This window comes from Anolis sagrei, chromosome 4 (genome assembly GCF_037176765.1).
Source record: "Anolis sagrei isolate rAnoSag1 chromosome 4, rAnoSag1.mat, whole genome shotgun sequence".
In the NCBI taxonomy this organism is placed as follows: domain Eukaryota; kingdom Metazoa; phylum Chordata; class Lepidosauria; order Squamata; family Dactyloidae; genus Anolis; species Anolis sagrei.
In genome coordinates, this window is record NC_090024.1 from 136,193,898 (window position 1) to 136,219,646 (window position 25,749).

Below are 25,749 nucleotides of genomic sequence, written 5' to 3' on the forward strand. Positions count from 1 at the left end.
GCAGAGAGAAGAAATAGAGAAAGCAGAATGATCAATTTGACAGCAGATAACAACAATTATATTTTACCTACAGATTTTGAGTAAGGGAATAGATAAGTGTGCAATATACAGATTCTCAAACAGTCAGCCAAAACATGAATGTAGAAGGATGAGGAGACTATTAGTTATACATAATAATATACTCTGACAATTATGATACACATGCTTCACATAATGATAAGATACAGATGAATCACACTTCATATAATATGGGGAAAGTCTCAGTGTTTAAACACTGCTGAAGGTCTAATAATAATAATAATAATAATAATAATAATAACAACAACAACAACAACAACAACAACAACACTTTATTTATATTCTGCCCTTCTCTCCTAGGGCATTCAGAGCAGATAACAGCATTTACATACATAGGCAAACATTCAATGCCTTTACAATCATATACAATGGGACAAACACAAACAAAGGCAGAGTTCTCCTTTCATTTTCATCTTCTGGAGGCAGTGCTCATCTCTGGCTCTGGGGAGGTGCTTTTTTCTCCATTTTCAAGCTGTGAAGCCTGCGTTGTCACCTCCTGGTTGTGTGGCCGGCAAGATTGCTTGGAGCGTCTCTTTGCATTTTCCTCTGAAGTAGGTAAGTACCTATTTATCTACCCACATTTGCATGTTTTCAAACTGCTAGGTTAGCGGGAGCTAGAGCTTACAGACAGGAGCTCACCCCATCTCACTGATTTGAACTGCTAACCTTCAGATCAACAGTTCAGCTCATCTTCAGGTCAGCAGTTCAGCAGCAAAAGGGTTTAACCCATTGCGCCACCACGGCAATGGATTAACTTGTACTTGTTTGGCACTGCAAACAAGTACCAAAGGGCTTGTTCATTTTCCTGTCAAAACGTGCTATGATTAAGGGCATTGCAAGTTTTGACAAGAGAAGCACAACGACACGAACCGGACAACAGTTTTGATAAAATAATCCAGAAAAGTAATTGGCTCAAATGACATTTTGAAGAAATGTATGGAATTAGGTATGAATTGCAAGTTTTATCGACTATTAGACATATTTCATAAGAATTTTCTTTGTTCTCCATTTATTTTCATTACAGTTAAAGTCCAGGTGTTTGTATAGCAATGTGAAAATAATTATTTCTCAAAGTGTCTTCCATAGCCCTGCTCCTTCTTGGGAATCTTCCTCATATACTGGGATACATAATTATGCCAAGATCTTCCCTTCTCCAGTTCTATGACTCTCAGATATCTGTAATGTACTTGGCTATTAAAAGCCGCTGTCTCTTAATTCTTGTCACTCCCCATTAGAACACCTACCTGCTGCCAACAATCTTCCTTTACATTCCTCCTTGAGAGATTAGTAGCTGCCATCACTTGATGAGTTCATAACAGGACTTTACAATAGTGTGCTTCAAAGCCAACAGAGAAGGTTGAGGGGTAAGACTGACACAATCATTCGGTGGCCTAACCTTCAAGATGTTGACAAGGCTGAAATGAAAGCCAGTTGCTTGATTGTCCTCTCAGGAGGAAGTGGGACAAGGAGAGTAATAGCAAGAAACATCATTGGGCTCTCCAAGTGTTCAACGAGATTAAATCTCTATCAAAACAGATTGAAATCATTTAAAATAAATAACCTGTAACCCATGACATTCCAACTCTTTCAGATGTCATCTCTCACCTCTCCTCTGAATTATCTCCCCTAATGGCAGTATTAGACGCAAACTTCCAAAATATTTATGTGAATGTTGTGCTGATGCCCATACATACTTCAACTATCTAGAAATTATTTCCAAACATCCAGATCTAGATATTTCATTTTAGAATTGTTAAATATTGAAGTGCTGTTATACATTATATGATACTGTATATTGTATATTGTATTCCACCGAATTACAGTCATGAAAGTTGCTATACACACACACACACACAATGAATGCACACATTTACAAATATATACAATTAATGAGAGTACATCCTTAAGAGTCAAACTTGAGACTGGCAAATTGAAAATGTTCTAAATAAATAAATACTACTTTAATTATAAATAAATAAATAATTTCATTGCACAGTGCCAGGAAATAATAATTTCTAAAAGTTGATGCTATCTTGAAAGGGAGCCTCATGGGCCAAATTAATTCGATCGTATCTTTGCACCAATGAAACCATTCATTGGAACGTTGTCCAGCACAAACAAATGTGAGTAGAGACATCACACTGGCAATGAAGATCTGCATAGTAAAAGCAATGGTATTCGCCATAGTAACCTATGGATGTGAAAGGTGGACCATAGGGAAGGCTGAGCGAAAGAAGATAGATGCTTTTGAACTGTGGCATTGGAGGAAAGTTCTGAGAGTGCCTTGGACCACAAGAAGATCCAATCAGTCCATATTTCAGAAAATAAAGCCCAACTGCTCACTGGAGAGAAGGATATTAGAGGCAAAGATGAAGTACTTTGGCCACATAATGAGAAGACAGGAAAGCTTAGAGAAGACAATTATGCTGGGGAAAATGGAAGGAAAAAGGAAGGGGGGCCGACCAAGGGCAAGATAGATGGATGGCATCCTTGAAGTGACTGGCTTGACGTTGAAGGAGCTGGAAGTGGTGACGGCCGACAGGGAGCTTTGGCGTGGACTGGTCCATGAGGTCATGAAGAGTCGGAAGCAACTGAATGAATGAACAACAACTAACACAAACCCTCCAGGATGCTACCTATTCTATCTTCTATGTCTAGCACAATAGTCCCAGGTGAATTATATTTGACTCCATGTTTATGTTGGATGCTAAGGTACATAAGGCAAATGCGAGGCATCAGGTTTGATTAATAATCTATTATTTTCCATTGTATTTGAGACTGTTGGGTTCTTTCTCTCTCACATGCAAAATCACAGCAGTGTTTTGGGGATACAGAACACAAGTACAAAAATGTAAGCATCAGTAGTACTTAAGAACACAGCAACAACAAATCAAACCATTAACCAATCAGCTCATTATTGTCTATATTGGTAGAAAGAAGGAAGCATCACACTGAAATTGCCGGAAGGGACAGCAAGATTCAAAGCCAGACACACACACATTGCTTCCTTTAACAAATAAAGGATAAAGGTCTATTCTTTAACAGGTGATATTTCCAAATGAAATGTATTCTCATGTCCAGATTGTACTGCAGAAATTACCGTTTCTTACCTGGAAGTAAATCTATCATAAATCAATAGGATTTACCTCAGAGTGGGCATGTACAGAACTGCCTTCTAAAGTTATTTGGCTTTTCCTTTCTTTTTTCCCATTATTTGAAAGTTGTTAATTGTCATATATATCAAAACTAAACTCACAGAAACCTTCAGCCTTTGTCACAGAACTTGTAGCAGAGTTTTCCTTACCTTTGAAGCCCTTCTTGAGAGACATTTGTTCAGAAATTCTCCATGTTTCACCTCAACCAATTCTTCACAGGACAGACTAATATTTGCATAAAGTCTTTTCTTTAAAGCCATCCAATTTTTCTACAATAATATCGCACTGCTCACATTTTCTCCCAAATTTCTTCACAGATTCTTTGAGTTCTGTACACCCTTCAATATGAATTTCGACTTCATCCTTAAATTCCAATTTTACAAGTTCTTAAGGTAAGAGGAAGAATGCAGGGTTGTAGAGGGGTTGAAGAATATTTTCCTTATTTTGGTGAATCATGCACATCCCTCAAACACTGTAAGCACAGATTCCATTATCACAGTGGTTCTCAACCTGGGGGTTGTGACCCCCAGGGGGGTCATTTGGCCATTTCGGAGGGGTTGTGAGGCCCCACCCCCAATGCCACGACCCAGCCGCGGGCCTCACACGAAGCCTCCCTCAGCTGTGCTGTGGTCTCACCTGCCAGCAAGGCCGCAACCCAGCCGAGGGCCTGCCTCACGAGAAGCCTCCCTCGGCTGGGCTGTGATCTCGCCTGCCGGCAAGGCCACAACCCAGCTGAGGGCCTGCCTCGTGAGAAGCCTCCCTCGACTGGGATGTGGTTTCGCCTGCTGGCAAGGCCACAACCCAGCTGAGGGCCTGCCTCATGAGAAGCCTCCCTCGACTGGGCTGTGATCTCGCCTGCCGACAAGGCCACAACACAGCTGAGGGCCTGCCTTGTGAGAAGCCTTCCTCGACTGGGATGTGGTTTCGCCTGCCAGCAAGGCCGCAACCCAGCTGAGGGCTTGCCTCGTGAGAAGCCTCCCTCGACTGGGATGCGGTCTCGCCTGCCAGCAAGGCCGCAACCCAGTCAAGGGCCCACCTTGTGAGAAGGCTCCCTCGGCTGGGCTGTGATCTTGCTTGCCGGCAAGGCCGCAACCCAGCCAAAGTAGCATCTTCTTCCCTGGTGGCTTGTGTCTCTTTCCCAGAGAGTGAGGTGCTTGACAGGGCCCTGGGAAGGTGAGAAATGCCAAGCAATAAGATTGAACTGGGTGGTTCAGTCTGGGCTGGTGGGCCTCACTGGAGTGGACTGCCAACATACCTCCTTACTCCATTCAGGAAAGAAGGTCTTTAGGCTCCTACTCTAGTTGATGCTTGGCAGTTGCCTTTAGTATTCAATGATGCATCTTTACACTTCAGTCCCAGTCTTTTCCTTTTTTTATTGGTTGCAGTCTCCGGTCTGGCTAGTGATTGAGTCAAGGTATGGAAAATCTTTAACTGTTTCATTTTCTTCATAGTCTGCTTTAATATTATGCAAATCATCTGTGGATATATTTTTTCTTTGTGTTGAATGGTAAGCCTACCTTTGCACTTTTGTCTAAAACTTTGTCATTTTGTCATATCTTAAATTGTTAATGTTCCTTTCTTCAATTTTCACACCTCCTTTCTCCAAGTCTAATCTTGCTTTATGTGCATACTCTGCTTATAAGTTAAACAGAAAGGATGACAAAATGCAGCCTTGCCTGCATCCCTTGCCAATTCAAAAGCATTTTGTTTTTCTGTAATTACCTCCTGATGGCAGCCTCTTGTCCTGAGTGTAGATTACACATTAGGATCATCAAATGTTGTGGCATAGCCATTTCTTTAATAGTGACCAATAGTTTTTCATGATCTATATAATTAAAGGCTTTCAAATAAGCTATAAAACATATGCTGATATTCTTCTGAAACTTTTCGGTGCACTCCTTTATCCAACATATGGTTGCAATATGACCTAGTGTTTCTTTCTTTCCTGAACTCAGCTTGGGCATCTGGCATTTGTCACTTCATAAATGGTAATAATATTTGTTGAAGAATTTTGAACATCCCTTTTCTTACACGAGAGATTACTGCAATGCTTCCTTTCTTGAAGGGTTATACTATTTTATTGATAGTACATGTACTTCTTACATCCTGCCAGTAATACATATTGACATGCTCCTGTCTAGATCATCCATGCTTGCATTTCATCTGTGAATAGCATCACAGGCTTCATTTCTTCCATTATATTTCTAAAATGTCTTCTGCAGATGATAATTAAATAATGTATTTTGAGTGGCAATATATTGTAAACAGAATATTCAAATAATTCTTTTCATCTATTTTGATTGGCCAGTAATGTCAATTGGGCTTCAAGCACACTTGAGATGTTGACAAGCTGGAATGTGTCCAAAGGAGAGTGACTAAAAATGAATAAGGGTATGGAGAAAAACTCCTATGAGGAGTGTCTTAAAGAGCTAGGCATGTTTAGCCTGCAGAAGAGAAGGCTGAGAGGAGACATGCCGGCCATGTATAAATATCTAAGGGAAAGTCATAGGGAGGAGAGAGCAAGCTTGTTTTCTGCTGCCCTGAAGATTAGGATGTGGAACAATGGCTTCAAACTATAGGAAAAGAAATTCCATCTGAATTTTAGGAAGAACTTTCTATCTGGGAGAGCTGTTCAGCAGTGGAACACTCTGTCTCGGAGTGTGATGGAGGCCCCTTCTTTGGAGGCTTTTAAACAGAGGCTGGATAGCCATATGTTGGGGTGGTTTGAATGCGATTTTTGTGCTTCTTGGAAGTGGGTTAGACTGGATGATTCTATGATTCAATGATTCTGTGATGCCAATGTATAGAGGATATAATCAAGATTGAGTACATTACAATGTTTCCACAATAATATCCCAGGGAACTATGAACATTTATACAAACCAGCAATTTTATTTCCAGTTGTTTTCCTTGCCATGACCCTTCCTATAAATTTTAAATTCCTCATAATTATGCCTTATAGATGCTTCTGATGACTTCCCTTCTTCATATTTGGTTTCAATGTTAGTAGCGATGGGTTCTTGCAATCTCATTAGAGCATCCTTGGAAATCCCATAGATTCAATCATGGGTTTGCTTGTAATCAATATTTCCAGTAAAATTTTATAACGTTTATTGACCATTCGGCCTACTGTTTCAAACCTGGAATGTCTTGCTTTGTCTAACATATAACAACCAGGGAAACCAAGGTTCAAATCCCTGCTTGGCTGTGGAAACCACTGGGTCATCTTTGGCCATGGCATACTCTCTCAGTCTCAGAGAAAAGCAAAGGCAAACCCACTCTGAATAAATCTTGCCAAGAAAATCCTGTGAGAGGGTTATCTTATGGTTTCCCATGATTTGAAGGCGCACAACAATGACAACAAGAATAAAAAATGGGAGAATTAAAGTTTTATTATAGTTTGGGATCCAATATATATTTAAGTTTTTCACTTATGCTGCTCAGGAAACTAAAAGTATCTGAACAACTAGGGTTCAATCCTGCTGCCTAAACATGATTATTAAAAGATTGTTTCAAATTACACCTGTATCTTTCATTTCTCTTTAGTAGTGTTCTTTCCAACACAAATTTCAATATATCGTGAATCAGAATTCCAGCCCTCTATGCTTGATTTGCAACCAAAGCAATGTTTCCCTTTTGCTGCCCAGAAGATAGATGAAAAGATCTCAAATAAAATAAATTTTGTAAGATGGAAGTACTACTGATTTCTCATACTTCAAAACATTTCCAATTCTCCTTGCGATGCAATCCCTCATCTCAAAACAAAATGGAGAATTTTAGGGACTCACCTGTCCAGATGGATCGGGGACCAGTTCTGTCATAGTCCCCACCACCCCATTCTCCGCAAAGACAGGAATGTTGGGGGTGAAAACCATGAGGTCATTTTTTGCACCGGCCTCCCCACTCACTCCTGCCAGGATGTGGCTGTGGCGATTTGAATAAGACCAGCTGCCCACTTCACTAGTACACATAAGCGTGGCTGTACCAGGACCATACACCATTGCCTCTTCTGTCTGGCCTTGGCAACGTTGGGCTACATACAAGATGATCACAAGGAGGAACAAGCTGGACACTGAGCATATGGCAATAATTAAGTAGATATTCACATTCTCTTTTAGAAGTCTTGAACTACTTCCTGTTCTAGGTTGACGAGTATCAGTATGGACTACCTGGGTGTTCATCACAAGAGATATGCTCAGTGTAGTAGTGGTTGACTGTGGAGGCTTCCCATGATCTTTGACTAGCACCAGTAGGGTCTGGCTACTGCTGCCCTCTGCCTCACCCAGAGCACGCCTGGTACTGATCTCACCACTGTACAATCCCACCTGCCAGGGGCTATTGGTCAACTCATGTAGCTCATAACGCATCCATGCATTGTAGCCTGAATCAGCATCCAGGGCATGGATCTTGCCCACTAAGTGCCCAGCCATGGCAGGAAGCACCAGCAGGATAGGGCCTTCCTGTAATCCAGATACTGCTGGAGCGTTGTCGTTCTCATCCACCACAAAGACTTGCACTGTCACATTGCTGCATAGGGAGGGCATCCCAGCATCCTTGGCTCTCACTTGGAACTCCAGCAGCTTCAACTCCTCATAATCCAAAGGTTGCAAGGCATAGAGCTTCCCACTTTCTGAGTGTACTGAGATGTAGCTCGAGAGCGGCCAGAGCTTCTCATCCAGCCAATAGCTGACTAGGGCGTTCTCAGCCACATCTGGATCTGAGGCAGAGATTGTGAAGATATGAGCACCTGGTGGATTATTCTCCCTCACAAAAACTGTATAGGAGGGTTGAGGAAAAACAGGTGCATTGTCATTCACATCGCTGATGGGCACCACCAGGCTGCTGCTAGCTGACAATGACGGATCCCCTTGGTCTTGGACCACAACAGCCAGTGCATACTCAGTCAGCTGCTCCCGATCCACAGGCTCAGCCAGCACAAGTGAGTAGTAATTTTTGAAGGTGGACATCAGCTTGAATGGAAGTCCATTGGGCCACAGAGAGCAGTTCACTTGTCCATTGAGTCCAGCATCCCTGTCTGAGACGCTGATCAGGGCCACCACTGTTCCTGGTGAGGAATCTTCGGGCAATGGCACCCGCATCAACTTCAGTGACAACTCAGGTGCATTGTCATTCATATCTAAAATTTCAACAAGGATGGTGCAGTGTCCAGACAAAGGAGGGCTACCCTTATCCTTTGCCTCAACTTCAATATTGTAAACAGAGATATCTTCAAAATCCACTTTCCCTTTCACCCTGATCTCACCTGTGTCAGACTGGATGTTAAAGATATTGGAAGGGTCATTATTACTGAAGAAATAAGAAATGTCTTTATTTATTCCCTCATCCAAATCTGTTGCATTGAGTTTAATAACCAATGTGCCATTCATCACATTTTCTAATAATTTTACCTTATAAATAGACTGATTAAATGCAGGTGCATTGTCATTTGCATCCATCACAGTGATCTCAAGATGGGCTGTGCCTGTGAGTTCGGGTTGGCCTTCATCAACAGCAGTGAGCAATAAATGGTGAACAGGTATTTTCTCTCTGTCAAGGGGTTTGTTTAAAACAAGCACCAGTGATGAACTGTGCTGTTCATTTATTTTCCTCTCAATAACAAAATATTCTGTGGAACTCAGCTTGTATTTGAGCTGACCATTAGAACCAATATCTGCATCTGATGCTCCATTCAGAGGGAAACGTGTACCTGGCAATATTGATTCTGCAACACTGAGAGATGGTTCACTTGCTGAGAAAACAGGAGGATTGTCATTTATGTCCTTGATCTCCACCTCTACATGGAAGACCCTCAGAGGTTCATCTATAATCACCTCCAGGTGAATGGTGCACAAAAGGTTCTTGGCACATATCCTCTCCCTATCTATCCGAGAATTTACAAACAAAACCCCATTCTGAACATTTACCTCAAAATAGTCCCCATCACCTTGGGATTCCATCCGAAAAAGCCGAGGCACCAGCTCACTCACCTCCAGCCCCAGATCCTGGGCAATGCGGCCCACAAAGGTGCCATGCTGGGATTCCTCCGGCACAGAATAATGGAGCTGGCCGCTCCCCATCTCCCAGGCTGTGTGGAGAAGAATCAACTGCAGCAGCTGCCTTCTCCCCATTGTAGAGCTTCCACATGGAAGAATCATCTCAGAAGTATTTCAGGTAATTCCTCCCTTTTGTGGTACATCTTTGTAAAATATTTTGAAACACTATATCCAAGCTGCTGGTACCCTTTTTGTCCCTCCAATTTCAAGCATCGAATGATTCGTGAGGACAAAGCACAGGAGGAGTCTTTGTCCCCCTTAATGATATTTGAGCAGAGAGCGACATCATGTGACGGGATGGGTAAACACAGTTACCTCACAGTATCAGCTTGAGATTTTTAATAGTATTGATGTCATTTCTTTATTGAACAGAAATTCATCTTCAAATAAATTACATTAATATAATTTTACTGAAAAAATATTTAACAGATTATATATTTATTTACTTGTAGAGGGCATTGCCAGCATCACTACTTAGTTACTTCATAGCATTCATGTTAATATTCCCCCCTTTTTCCAAGGAACATGCCTGATTTTTGTGGCTCTTCCCAATCTCATCTGCAAAACATTCCTATGACATGGACTAAGAAATTATAATCACACATTCTCTTAATTGCTGAAAGTGAATTTCAGTCTAGATCTTCCCAGTTTTAGTCTGGTCCTGTTCAAAACATTCCAAGTCATATTTTGAATACAGAATATTTCAGAACGGAATTCTCTTGTAAATTGAGATAATTGCACTCCTTCAACACTCTTATGTAATTGAGGAGAAGGGACATTTTTGTCTCCAAGCTTTAAGGAAATACACAGAATGATGTTGGAAATACTGTTTTTTGTGGCATCATGAACCAGACACATTGAGGCAATCAGGTTGGCCATAGTAAATGGCATCTTCTAAGAGCAACAATACAGCAGGAATTCAGAAGCTCCCAGGTTCAACCCGCAGCATCTCCCAATCAATACTCTGAAAAACTGCTGCCCATCAATATAAATGGCACTGTGATCATTGTGACTGCTTTATCCTTCTAAATAAAATCATCTTCCTATCTGTCTTCTTGCATGTTATTATATGACATGAAAACGGCTGAATGTATTTCCCCAACCTTGGAGTATATCATTGGAATGGTCTGACTGACAGTATATCTTAAGTGACATACTTGAAATTGACTCTGGAGAGATTATAGGATATGCTCTGAGTTCCCTTCGGGGTGAGAGCGGGATGAATATAAATAGTGTAAAAGAAATAAATAATACTACCCCAATTATTGGGAGGAGGTTGTAGAGGAAGTTTTGTTGTTGGCGGCCTAAACAGGGTAACAAAAATTAGTATGCAACGTGCGGGATCCTTGAATGCCCGGAGAGACAGCCACTCATCCCCCAAATCATCAGTGCCAGTGGGTAATGATTCTCTTGAGGTATTAAAACTAATTTATTTATGAATATGTGTGATCGGTCTCCCTATGCCAAAAAAATACGCATTTTGATGTTTGGATAATTTACTGAACCTCGCTAGAAGCTAATCACTGCATGTATGGAAAAATTCCCATGATCTTCACATGTGTCATTTTAAATTCTGGGATAGAAGCAAGACAAAATATACATTACTAAATAAAATCCTCTAAAATTTCTCTTTCCTTAATCCTATTGGGGAATACCTGGTGCAATCTATGATATTATACCTAAGATCCTCAATTGTTGTTTCTGTGCCACAAACTGGCATAAGCTTGTACTTAGGATGTTAGCTCCTCACAAAAAGCAGGTTCTCATTCAATTACAAGGAATTCAGTCTTAGTTTTGCTGTCTGGAAATCAAAGGTCAACATTGAGATTTTGATGAGCCAGCATTTTCCAACTCTGGATTACCATGAAATACAGCTGAGCCGAAGAACGCTATCCTTGAAAAAGTATTCAAGGTACCAATACATTTTCAAATAATAGCTAAGGATTTCTTGAATGACCTAACAGCTTGCAGTCCTCATTGTGTATGACCTTATCTTCTCAGTCATTGTCACACCGAGGTTGGAAATCATGATTGCAGTTTCCTCTTTTCCAGGGTATGTCCAAAGCATCACTTGGTTTCAAGGGGCACCTTCCTCTTGCAAGAGGAAATAAAGTGAGTCTAGGAATCAGCTTCTTTTGTTTGTCTCAGCAAGAATAAAATCATTTCTGGAACCTTATCCAAACAAGCAATTGAGTTCAATGTTTTTATGAACAACTGCTTTCCCATGTTGGCTAAGAGCCATTCCAGGTGTTACCGATTCACTTGAGGAATATTGTGTTAGACCGTCCTCGTCAGTACTACCAATACCTCTAAGAATAGAGCATGTGTGATATGTGAGCTTCCTCAGCTGAGTGAAAATCTCAGACATGAACTAATTATATTGTTCAGAAACAGGAGACAATATGGCAGAATTATGAGCAAGTATGAAGCACTACCTCTGAGGATGCTTGCCATAGATGCAGGCGAAACGTCAGGAGAAATGCCTCTAGAACATGGCCATATAGCCTGAAAAAACCTACAACAACCCTATGAAGCAGTTATTTGTAGGAACTCAAATCAAAAGTCAGAATGTTGTCTATTGTAAAACAGATTGCAACTGAGAACCCGTGCCCATCAGGAAAAAGCAGATCTCTGTTTCGAAAGAGGCATAATCCCACTGTGAAGAGCTCTATTTGTCAACATATTTTAATCTGAAACAGCACATCTTCATCTTCCAAGAGAGATAGCCATGTTCTGACATTCAGTCCAATTCTGAATAGCAGCATTCTGAATCCAGTGGGAACATACTCTTCTTAGACAGTTTCTCTTGATCTGGAAGTGTCCTTCAACATGTTAAAAGGGCAACTCCATGTTAAAATTCGTGGAAGTATTTATCAGAAAATGTCCATTTAAGGCATGACCATGTCATTTTCTGGCCTCTTTAAGCTTTATCTATTATGCTCTCAATTTTGCACATTTTATTAGTATGATTATCACATGACAAGGACATTCTATTCACATCACTCTTCTTTTCCTGTATGTTTTGAAGGATGTTAGTAGATGTTCCACAGTATCACATGTCCTGCTTCCAGTTTGAAGCATCTACAGATCCCTTCCACAGTTACAGAATTTATGTTTTGTGCAGAACATTTATGTCATTGCAGTGGTGCTTCTCCAATTGCTTCCACATTTTTGTCCATGTTTCTTGCATTTCTTTGAAATTTTTGCTCAAGCTCCCAAGAAAACTGATAACGTTGATATTCCAAGCAAACACAAGACCACTGTCAATTGAATTCCAAAAATAATTCTGATACTGTGCCAGTTATTGTGTCTTTGCTGTTTATCAGATTACCAAAAGTAAGTGACAAAAAGGTTTATTGTAATATCTGGAAATAGGGCATTCCCTAATGCCAGTTCAGATGGCGGATGCTACATTTCCTTTGGAAGAAAATTAGGAATATTAACACTGAGGATTTGTATGTCCCGATATCACAATGCAAGAAGATTTTCAATTCCAAGTTCAACCATCAGCACTTCACTTACTGTCTGTCCATGCAGCTCCTCCATTGTCCACTATCACGAACTATGTTGCAGATCCAGATGATTTCTTGCATTTACCAACACAATAGATGCACTGTGAGCTGTCAGGACATTTAAAGCTATCCCTTCCAATTGATAAAATGGCAACAGCAGATTCCAAATCCTTTGAGATGATCAAGGAAGCTTTTCTGGTTAAAGGCACATCATACCTGTAGGAAAATTAAGATTTTGAACCTTAATTTCCTTCTGTGGTAGCTTTATTTCATGAAGACTGCATTCAAGAAAAATATAAATACGTAGCAATGCTGAATCTGCAATCAAATTCCACAAGAATATGTTGTTTCGCTCTTCCTTCAGCTTGAATTCTGAGTCACGAGATGTTTCACTTTGCTGATTATTCCTTCCTAGCCATGGGCAACAGCAACACCTAGCGTCCATATCACCACTGTGCTCTATATGTGGCAGATAGTGGTGTGCAACTGTTATCTGAATTGTTAATATGAAGTTACAGAATTTAGACTAGTTTGAATGAGCAACAACATATTCTGCAGCACGACTGGGGAGATAGTTTTATGGATCCCCAACTCTTTGTTTATTAGCAACCAGCACTGTCTCAATATATAATAATTTAATTAAATGTTTTTAGAATGCCTTTGGCACCGCCCAATGGCAACTCTGTCAAACATACTGCAAAGGATCTGTCCATTGTGCTGAACCTATTTACAGGGAGATAACATTCAGCATTTTAATAACTTCCTTAGAGACCAAACCGGCAGTGTATTCATATTTCCCACACCACATAACTATTTATGTACTATAATCATACATGAAAACTTTTTATGTTATCATTTTAGTGTGGGCAACCTTGAACTGAAACAGATGTAACTAGCAGCTGACCTGAACATGTTACTGAAACTTTTTCATTCGCCCAGGTTGCACTACTTACCAAAAGTATATACTGCATGTACATGTGATTAAATGTGATCATCACATGGCACTCATATATTTTGTATAGCTACACATATATTTCATGAAGCTATATTTTAAGAACACATTATAAATCTATGCCCTTATCTTCTGAATTTAGATGATTAAATTAGATTTATTTACTCATTACTTACAATTGGGGGGGGGGGGAATACATACATCATATGTTCACTGATGGGGGCCTTACAAGATCCAGGGAATATCAAGCAAATGATAAAGGATCAGATTCTGTTCTATTAGAGTGTTTTGTATGTCTTAGGGCCCTTCTACACAGCTGTATAAAATCCAGATTATCTGCTTTAAACTGGATTATCTGGCAGTGTAGGCTCAGATAATCCAGTTCAAAGCAGATAATGTAGATTATCTGCCTTGATATTCTGGATACTATGGCAGTGTAGAAGGGCCTTTCGTTTAGAAAAAGGTGACTAGCTAAGAAAGGACTGAGGTGTAGAAACTTTACGAAATTTTCTGCCACATCATGTCTTGAGCACTCACTTATTTGATATAAAAACATTTCAAATATTGTAAGCCAACCTCTAGGACAATAGTTTTCAAATTATTTTGGTCATGGAATCCTTGAGAATACTTTCCTTGCAGATCCATAACTTTGTCCCTAAGCACTGTGAACCCACATTTTTTTCCTTCTTTCATCTTCTCCTATTGCCTAGGTGTTTTGTATGATACAGGTTTGGAAATAAAGAGATTAAAACAGAAGTACATCGAATCTAAATAAAATCTTCATACTCTGGCACAAAGTTTTTAAAACTTTTTTTAGATTTTTTTTTACAGAACTCCTATGATGTTTTTATGAAACCCCAAGGTTTTGCAGAAGGCAGTTTGGGAAGCACTGCTATAGATTTCCTCCTGCCTCTCAGTCATTTTTTTTTAAACAGAGTATGGGTCGGAGATATCAATGCCTTGGTCCTTTCATTACAGGATACTATTTCCCAACGGATGTCAGGTGGTGCAATACCAGCTAAACAGTATAATTTCTCCAACTGTGTTGGGTATAGACATCCTGTGATAATGCAGCATGTCTCATTAAAAACCACATCCACTGTTTTAACATGGTAGGATGTATTCCACATTGGGCATGTGTATTCAGCAGCAGAGTAGCAAAGCGAAAGGGCAGATGTCTTCACTGTGTCTGGTTTTGATTCTCAGGTTGTGCTAGATAACTGTAAGCTTTATATTATTTATGAACAAGTATAAAACAACCAATTCCAATTTAGGTCCTTGTACAACTTCACTCTCAGCATCCAACTGCTGTGAAAATTGACCATTTATTCTTACTCTCTTCTTTTTCATTCAACCAAATATATTAAAGCCAACTAATTACACTTAAAATTAGAGATTCTCCAAGACCAGAAATCCCATAGCCTCAATTAGAAAACTAAATAATTACTGAAAAATAGTTATTAAGTAGGGAAATTAATAATAATAATAATAATAATAATAATAATACAGCAGACAAAGAGTCAGTACAAGAAAACTGTACTCCAAACCAGACCTGACAGCTGGCACAACAAAGCATTGCATGAGCAGTTCCTTGACAAAATTGAAGGAAAAGTTGACAAGGAGAAGACCTGGTTATGGCTCATGAATGGAACCCACGAATGGAATGGAAGAAGGTGACAGAAGGCCTGATTCTTGCAGCCCAGGAGCAAGCCATCAGAACCAATGCAATTAAGGCCAGGATTGAAAAATCGGTGTATGACCCAAAATGCAGACTGTGCAAGGAAGCTGATGAAACCGTGGACCATATCCTCCACTGTTGCAAGAAAATCACACAGACGGACTACAAACAAAGACACAACTCTGTGGCCCAAATGATTCACTGGAACTTATGTCACAAGTACCACCTGCCAGCAGTAAAGAATTGGTGGGATCATAAATCCGCAACGGTCGTGGAAAATGAACATGCAAAAATACTGTGGGACTTTCGAATCCAGACTGGCAAAGTTTTGGAACACAATACACCAGACATCATGATTGTGGAAAAGAAAAAAGTCTGGATTATTGATGTCACCATACCAGGTGACAGTCGCATTGAAGAAAAACAACAGGAAAAACTCAGCCACTATCAAGACTACAAAATCGAACTGCAAAGGCTCTGGCATAAACCAGTACAGGTGGTCCCAGTGGTCATTGGCACACTGGGTGCCGTGCCAAAAGATCTCAGCCAGCATTTGGAAACAATAAACATCGACAAAATCACGATCTGTCAACTGCAAAAGGCCACCTTACTTGGATCTGCGTGCATAATTCGAAAATACATCACACAATCCTAGACACTTGGGAAGTGTTCGACTTGTGATTTTGTGATACAAAATCCAGCATATAAATCTCGTTTGCTGTGACATACTGTGCTTTTGTGTCAATAATAATAATTTATTTCTAGACTGCTCTCTCTCCCCAAAGGGACTCAGGACAGTTTACACATACAAAAGGGCAAGCATTCAATGTCTCAGGTGAAATGTAACTATTGTTACACCTCTAGAAAGTTGTAAACAGCTATAATACATAAAGGGTATTCACTGCCAGCATCTATATTTAGAATCAGGAAAAAATCTAGTTATTAAGATATGTACCCATATGTTCATACTCCGTAAGACATTTTTGAAATGACTCTAGCCATGCATGGAGAATAGAATACTCCAAGGCTTTGTTTGCAGGAAACTACAGGCAATGTTGCCCTGCCACCTCTTGGAAGGTTATTATAAAATTATTTAATTACCGTTATAATTATAATGTCAAAATAGTGTGATAATTGCAATTTTAAAAGGCTACATGCTGCCCACACACTCTTGCCATCCATCTTATCATCATTACAACACAATGTGCAAGCCTGCACTTGACTCATACGCTATTCCTCTTCTAACAATTACTTAATTTAACTATAGAAGTAAGTAAAACATTATAGTTACACTCCAAAGGGAATGAAGTCATCCCTTATTAAGTTATAGCTCGAAAATAAGGCAATAATTTTTAGAGTTTCAGTTTTCCAGGGCAAAAACCTGAAGTCAAGGGCAGGCCTACGTGTTATAACACAACTGGATTACTAGATTGTGTTCATTTGTAAGAACTGAAAAATAATTGTGTGTCAGAACGGCATCCAAACTGTGGAATGCCTGCTTAGTACCAAAACTGGCTTCATTTAGCCAGGAAGTAAAACTATTACTGTTTATTAAAGTATTTGGGCCTCAATGACCTTTATCAGATGCTATATACATAATTCTTATATGGCCATGTAGATCCAGCCACAGATGTGATAGAACAATTTTAATAAAAATATAAGTCTGCATATTTAAAAATATCTAACTTTTTATTATATTTTGATCTTCCAAGCACAGCAAATCAAAACAGGAAGGGAAATGATCTCAAACAAGATAATGAAGAAAAGAAGTCAAAGCTTAAAGATCTTAGATTTGAGTCAAACCTAGGCCCCCTCTATACTGCCATATAAAATCCAGATTATCTTCTTTGAACTGGATTATATGGCAGTGCAGACTCATATAATCCAGTTCAAAGCAGATAATATAGATCATCTATTTTGATAATCTGTATTATATAGCAGTGTAGAAGGGTCCCTGAAGGAGAACACACTTGTCCCAAAGACAGACAAGTAAATATACCAGAGGGGAATACATGTTGACAATCTGCCAGGTCAGTCCCACTGATTGAAGCACAGCAGATCAAAACAGGAAGGGAAAGACCTCAAACAAGATGGAAGAAGACAATTTTATTTATTTCCTATATTTATACCCCACCCTTCTCAACACTGGGGGGGGGGGGGAGAACTCAGGGCAGCCTCACAACAAACTTTGACAACAACTCAAAGTTTAACGGTCACAGATTTGAGTCAAACCTAGAGGGTAACACACTTGTCCCAAAATAAGGAAGATAAATACACAGAGGGGTGGGATAAATGTTAATAATCTGTCATATCAAGTCTACTAATTGAAACCAGTTCATTTCTTCTCAACCACAAAAGAGTAGAGAGGAAAAGAGAAGGAAGGAGAATAACAAGTCCAGAATCTACACAAAACTTAGGTTGCATCTACACTGCCAAAAAGGGTGGTGTAGGAAACATGTTAGCTTGGGCATCCAAACAATGCACCCAGGCTAATGCATTTTAACATGGAGTAAACCTTTTGATCCATCTTGACTCCATTAGAAAGACCCTAACCTTTCCTGGTTCTCTGGCAGTGGAGACTGCCATCTCTGATCACCACTCACAATCCCAGATGGCGTCCCCACAGACATGCCACACTCCCTGGGCTCAGAGAGGTGCGATGGTAATGCCTTCTCACCTTCTTGCCCCTGCCCCCATTCCTATAGGAAAATCATGGATGGTGGGGGGTCAGAATTCCACCCCATGCTCAGCGGTGGCAAACTAGTATCAGCAGCACAGTTGCACTGTGTGGCTGGTCTCCCATCTCTGAGAGCCACATAAAGACAGAATACAACTCTGAATAGGCACTTTTTAATGTTGGTTGGAGCCATGTTGTGTGGCTGTGTGAAAGGGCTCTTAGATACCCAAGGAACATGACATTATTTTTGCTATTCAGGCTACAAATGGCCTATGTTTAAAAACATAGAAACATGCAGAATAATCACAGGTTGTCTCAAACCTACACCTGTTGATAGACTCTACAAGCTAGCTGGCATTGCCCCCTCCCCAATGTGCAACAGGAAGTTGCTAACTGTGAGAGAAATAAGTTTGAACACTGTGAAAGCCATCTACTGCATGGCTATCAGCCTCATCCAGATTATCTTCTTTGAACTGGATTATATGGTAGTGTAGACTCATATAATCAAATCACTCAAATCATCCAGATTATCTTCTTTGAACTGGATTATATGGTAGTGTAGACTCATATAATCCAGTTCAAAGCAGATAATATAGATTATCTACTTTGATAATCTGTATTATATAGCAGTGTAGAAGAGTCCCTAGAAGAGAACACACTTGCCCCAAAGACAGACAAGTAAATACAACTGGGGGGTGGGGGGTGGGGATACATGTTGATAATCTGTCAGGTTAATCCCATTGATTGAAGCACAGCAGATTAAAACAGGAAGGGAAAGATCTCAAACGAGATGGAAGAAGACAAGAAGTCAAAGTTTAACGTTCACAGATTTGAGTAAAACCTAGAGGGTTTCATGAGAACCACCGCTCCCCTAAATCTTCTTCCAGCAACAGCAAGAGTCTCCCTCTGGGCAGCTAAACCAGGAAATCCCAATTGGATGGTCCCACCACGAGGGCCTGCCTCCAAAGGCAAACCAAGAATGGGCAACTTGGAAGTCCCTAAATAGACTCAGATGTGGAGTGGGCAGATCAAAAGACAACCTGGCAAAATGGAACTACCTAAAAGAATCCCATGCCTTGTGTGACTGTAGAGCAGAACAGACAACTCCACACCTGTATCCTTGCTCACAATGCCCTGCCTCATGTTTGTTGTTGTTTATTTGTTCAGTCGCTTCTGACTCTTCGTGACCTCATAGACCAGCCCATGCCAGAGCTCTCTGTGGGACGTGGCTGTCCCCAGCTCCTTCAAAGTCACTTCAAGGTTACCATCCATCCATCTTGCCCATGGTTGGCCCCTCTTCCTTTTTCCTTCCATTTTCCCCAACATCATTGTCTTCTCTAAGCTTTCCCGTCTTCTCATTATGTAGCCAAAGTACTTCATCTTTATCTCTACTATCCTTCCCCCCAGTGAGCAGTCAGGCTTTATTTCCTGGAGTATGGACTGGTTGGATCTTCTTGCGGTCCAAGGCACTCTCAGAATTTTCCTCTAGCACCACAGTTCAAAAGTGTCTATCTTCCTTTGCTCTGCCTTCCTTATGGTCCAGTTCTCACATCTGTAGGTGACTATGGGGAATACCATTGCTTTAACTATGCGGATCTTCATTGCCAGTGTGATGTCTCTACTCTTAACTATTTTACCAAGATTGGACACTCCTCTCCTGCCAAGAAGTAAATGTCTTCTGATTTACTGCCTTATTTACAGAGGAAGAATTGTTTAAAGCTACAGACAGTGCGGTCACTGTTGCCCGGCTTTGATCAAAAATTATTTAGCTGCTTGTGCTCCTTCTATTTTTATACTTGCGTATGCAATGCATAGGGGACTCAGAGTGGATTACAACATTTATAGCAGATATAGGCAAACATTTAATGCCTTACAGCAGCTTTTCTCAACCTGGGTCAGGACCCCGGAGGGGTAATGAGGGGGGTGTCAGGAGGGTCGCCAAAGACCTTCAGTTTTATACTTACGTATGCAATGCTTGAACCAGTCTGTTGTTCCATGGTAAGTTCTTACTGTTGCTACTTGGTCCTTATACAGATTCCTCAGGAGAGAGACAGGGTGATTTGGTATGCCCATACCACCAAGAACTTGCCACAATTTATTATGATCCACACAGTCAAAGGCTTTAGAATAGTCAATGAAGCAGAAATAGATGCTTTTCTGAAACTCCCTGCCTTTCTCCATTATCCAGTGGATATTAGCAATTTGGTCTCTCATTCCTCTGCCTTTTCTAAACCTAGCTTGTACATCTGGCAACTCTCTCTCCATGTTAAAGCAATGGTATTCTCCGTAGTAACCTACGGATGTGAGAACTGGACCATAGGGAAGGCTGAGTGAAGGAAAATAGATGCTTTTGAACTGTGTTCTGAGGAGGAAAGTTCTGAGAGTGCCTTGGACCGCAAGAAGATCCAACCAGTCCATACTTCAGGAAATCAAGCCCGACTGCTCATTGGAGAGAAGGATAGTAGAGACAAAGATGAAGTACTTTGGCCACATCATGAGAAGAAAGGAAATCTTAGAGAAGACAATTATGCTGGGGAAAATGGAATGAAAAAGGAGCCAACCAAGGGCAAGAGGGATGGATGGTAGCCTTGAAGTGACTGGCTTGACTCTGAAGGAGCTGGGGGTGGACACAGCTGACAGGGACCTCTGGTGTGGGCTGGTCTATAAGGCCACGAAGAGTCGGAAGCGACTGAACGAATGAACAAAAACATGCAATCCTTTTGACATGAAATAAATAAAGATAACCCATATGTAGCTAGTTACTTCCCAACTGTCCCCTCTACCAAACACTTCAATGTACATGATAAGAAGGTCTTTCCATCCTGGAAGATTTGCTGGTGCACATAAGTCAGAACCATTGAAATTCTTGACCCCAGTGAAGGACTTTCTCTGACTATACAAGGAATGACAAGGGAGGAAAGCCTTGCACTCCCCCTCTTCTCCTCCTGCGTTCCTCATAATCATCCATCCTTTCCCCGCAGTTGGTGTTATTTGTATCTTTTTAAAACCCACATGTTTTAATGCAAAGATTCATTTAACCCATATTCCCGTTTGGCTCTTTAGTAGCCAGTAACCAGGCAAGAAGCCATGAACAGAGATTTCCATGCTTCATTATCTAGATACATGGCTTTAATGGGGCCATTGCCACCAGATGGGTCTTTAAGCACTTTACAAGCGGCCACGTTCACAACATGGAAGCTTGCCAGGCCTGAGAGGACTGAGTAGCATTGAGGTAGCAACACACATTCCATCAGGAAGGGCGCATGCCTTTGGGCTCTGTGTATCACTGACACTTGTATCACTCAGTTGTTGTTATATGCTCTGTCAACCAATATTCTTGCACACAGGATAACTGCTGTTTTGGGCTCCTGTATATATTTGTAGCTTTGCTGCCCAGCAATTCAATTCCCTGTGAACACTAAACCCTTTCTGGACTTTAAGTACAATGCCAAAAGATTCAAAGCACCATTAGGATTAATGCTGCAGAGCAGATGGTTTATTCACTCATTTGGACTTCCCTCCTTTACAGATTGCGTGCAATTTATTAATAACTTGCCAGATGCTGGAGCATTTTCCGGTACGCAGATTATGTTCAATGATTGTTCAGATTTGGTATTGTGTGCAAGGGAGGCGGGGATGCTAATTTCATTTTAAAAAATCATTATTTTAATCTGAATTCTAGTTTATCTGACAGATTGTCTTTAAAATATGTATATTAATGTTAGCCTGCAAATCCTATTATAATGATTCAAAATATTGTTATAGCAAACGAATAATAAGGTTGAAAGGGAAAAACATATTGAGGTCAATGGGGAATCTATTTAAGAAATGTGACCTTCGTCTAGACTGGAGCGAGTGATGTGTGGCACTGGAGCTAAATGTGGCATTCCAATGTCTGTGTTTCAAGCCACTGGCTATTCCAGATGCCCAAATACATACATGCTCCAATATTGGCAAGACAGACTATTATTCTTAAAAACAAGAACAATAACCTACATGCTACTTGTCATCACATAGCAGTTCACAGTTCTAAAAGATTGCTCCTGCGGTTGTTTATATGAGCCCATTTATGGGTATTTGGGCCCATTTAATTAGCCCAGTGGTGCATAGAGATAATAGATGCTGATGTCAAAGGCAGAAGGGGGAAAAACAGTAATATTTCTCTGTGAAATTCTTGTGTGGAGAAGAGGCATAGGGAGGGATGACTCTGGCTCCATGTATACTGCCATAGAATGCAGTTCAAAGTTCAATTTCACTGCATTGAACTGGATTATTTGCCAGTGTGCACTCATATAATCCAGTTCAATGCAGTTAAACTGCATTTTATGACAATGTAGATGTAGCCAGAGTAATCCCTCTCCATGCCTCTTCTTTTTATTTATTTTTCTGCAAGCCACTCACATTACAGAATTATAGCACTATGGTTCTACTTTAAGTGTCATGCCAACTTCCCGTGAAACCTTGGGATTGGCACTTTAAAATTCTCAGCCAGATCTTCCTCTAGTGCAGTATTTCTCAGCCTTCCTAATGCCACAACTCCTTAATAAAAGTTCCTCATGTTGTGATGACTCCCAACCACAATGCCCAAATGTCAAGGTCTGTTTTCCCCAAATTCCACCAGTGTTCACATTTGGGCATATTGAGTATTTGTGTCAAATTTGATCCAGATTGATCATTGTTTGAGCCCACAGTGCTCTCTGGATGTAGGTGAACTATAACTCCAAACCTCAAGGTCAATGCCCACCAAACCCATCCAATATTTTCTGTTAGTTATGGGAGTTCTGTGTGCCAAGTTTGGTTCAATTCTATCTTTGGTGGAGTTCAGAATGCTCTTTGATTGTAGGGGAACTATAAATCTCAATAACTACAACTCCCAAATGACAAAATAAATCCCCCAACCCCACCAGTATTCAAATTTGAGTGTATCTGGTATTGGTGCCAAATTTGGTCCAGTGAATGAAAATACATCCTGCATATCAGATATTTACATTGTGATTCAGAACAGTAGCAACATTACAGTTATGAAGAAACAGCAAAAATAATTTTATGGTTGAGCAGGCCTGTAGCGAGGGGGGGGGGGTTAGGGGTTCAACCCCCCGCCAAATGTTTCAGATTTTTTAAAAAACTGGTTTACTTATGAATTTTAACTGGTTAACCAAACCCCCATGCTAAGTCTATGAGATGCAAATAAATAAGAGTACCTCCAGAACTGCAAGCACTATCTCAAGCAAATATTGACAAATTATTATTATTATTATTATTATTATTATTATTATTATTATTTACTATATTTGTAAACTGCCTTTCTCAGCCTATCGGTGACTCAAGGCGGTTTCCAACAAAACAGTATACATAGTATCATAATACAATTTAAAAACATTAAAATTACATAAATCACAACATCAATAAAAACAACATCATTGGCGTCTCCTTATTGTCAAGCATTGTCCAATTCCATCGTCAGTTATCCGTTCCTATATCAGTTATGTGTATCCGTTACTCTGTGTTTGTGAACGCTTGCTCAAACAGCCATGTTTTGAGTTGCTTCCGAAACATTAAGAGGGAGGGAGGAGATCTAATCTCTCTGGGGAGGGCGTTCCAGAGCCGGGGAGCCACCTGTCTCTAGTCCCCGCCAAACGTACCTGTGACGAAGGCGGGGCCAAGAGCAGAGCCTCTTCGGACAATCTCAAGATCCTAGATGGTTCATAAGGGAAGATACGTTCGTACAGGTAAGTTGGGCCAGAACCGTTTAGGGCTTTATAGGCTAGAACCAGCACTTTAAATTTATTCACACTGTCATTACTTGCAGCAATAGCTGATGTAGCAAAGCAACCAAGTGGGGGGGGGGGGGGGGTGGAGTGTTGAATGCTCTCATTAAGGAGGCCAGACTTGGTGGAGGTGGTTGACAGGGGCGGAGCTGCAGGCTATTGAAGGCTGCTCTGCCTCCTGCTGTGCTCTTTGCTTCAGAGTGAGCTAAGAGGCAGGTTTCACCCCCCCCCACGAAATTTTCAACCCTCCCCCCAAAATTTTCAACCCCTCCCAAAAAATTTTTCTGGTAACGGCCCTGTGATTGAGGAACTGTATTCAGGGGCTGCAGCATTAGGAAGGTTGAGAACCACTGCCTTACAGTCACAAACACAGACAAGACAAAGGCTTCTCCTTTAAAATTTTACCACTTAATTCCTTCTTTCCCAAGCCAGTTCAGTCAAATTCCCTCTTCAAATAAGTCAAGATGCCTTCTTGAGGGGTTTGGTGCTGACTGTTGGCCACAGTTTGCAGCAACACTCTCAGAGGTACTGGGTGGGTCAATCTAAAGATGGTGCACATTTCTAAAAGTCCCTAAACTGCACAGGTTGCAGATGCAAGGGGGACAAAAAGATGGCATTGGCACCCATCGTTGAAATCTTTACCCAGTCCCAAAATGTCTAGCTTTGCAGAGAGTAGGGTTGGATCTAAAAGGTTTACCCTTGACATTGTCTAATCAAGTCTGACTGGGGGAGAGGGGCTCATCTCAATTTCTAAATTGTCCATAGACTCCTCCTGGATCATGTAGCCATCATGACTGCATGGAGCGCCGTTACCTTGCCACCAAAGAGGTGCCTATTGATCTACTCACATTTACATGTTTTTGAACTACTAGGTTAGCAGAAGCTGCAGCTAACAACGGGAGCACACTCCGTCCCATGGATTTGAACTGCTGAACTTCCTGTCAGCAAGTTCTGCACCTCAGCAGTTTAACCTGCTGCGCTACCATGACCCCAGCCAATATATATAGGGCTGGATCTACACCGCCCTATATCCCAGGATCTGATCCAAGATCATCTGCTTTGAACTGGACTATATGAGGCTCCACAGCTAGATAATATGGGATAAGAAGATAATCTGCAATCTTGGATATACGGCAGAATAGAACAAGCCTAAGATAGTGAAAAACTTTAGTGAGAACTCTTACATTTGCTGTCTTCACATTCCTTTGGAAACTTTTACCTTTACTTGTATCCTTTACCCACATTTCTAAATGCTTAAGTGAGGTTTTAAGTTACTGCAATGCTAGATATTTGGGAACTGAAAGGAAATTTCATTTGGGGGACAAGATTCTTATTTGATTGGCAACACCTTCATACCTCCCTCACCCTCCTAAATGCATTATATGAGTCTACATTGTGAGTCAGTGTAGATGGGCTCTTGTCCCTGTTGGAAACTTTAAAACAGTGAGAAAAAAGCCTGTGTCAGTGAGGGTACCAGTCAACTGACCAAATAAGCTGGGTGTTGATGTCAACACTATCTCCTTTCTAAAGGAACATTTAAATACTAGGCTTGGTTGATCCAAAAAAATGGTTCAATTTTAAAGTCAGTTCCGATTTTCACAGAAAAAAATGTTCAAAACTTTTCGAAACTTCCGAGACTTCCAAATCCTTTCGTTAATGGTTTGAAAATGTTATTTCCTGTTTCATTGGGTGGTCTTTACTTTGTTTTACTCCAGAAGTGGGGAAAAGCAAGCGGAGGAAAATCCTTCCTTCTCTAGTTTAAAACTGGCTTCTCTGGCTTGAGCCTAGGCCAGGAAATTCCTTCCTATGCTGGCCAGGGTGGTCCACGCCTTAGTCATTTCCAGATTGGACTACTGTAATGCACTCTACGTCAGGC

General features: G+C 40.7%; 1 protein-coding gene across 1 annotated transcript in view; it reads right to left on the minus strand.

The window, feature by feature from the left end:
* The window catches only part of LOC132774262 (protocadherin alpha-C2-like), a 271,043-nt gene extending 261,479 nt beyond the window's left edge, over positions 1–9,564 (minus strand). Inside the window, exon 1 of the mRNA XM_060774177.2 lies at positions 7,022–9,564. Within this exon, the coding sequence (XP_060630160.2) occupies positions 7,022–9,388 (2,367 nt within the window). The 5' untranslated portion in view covers positions 9,389–9,564. The remainder of the gene's footprint in view (positions 1–7,021) is intronic.
* Between the last annotated feature and the right edge of the window lie 16,185 nt (positions 9,565–25,749).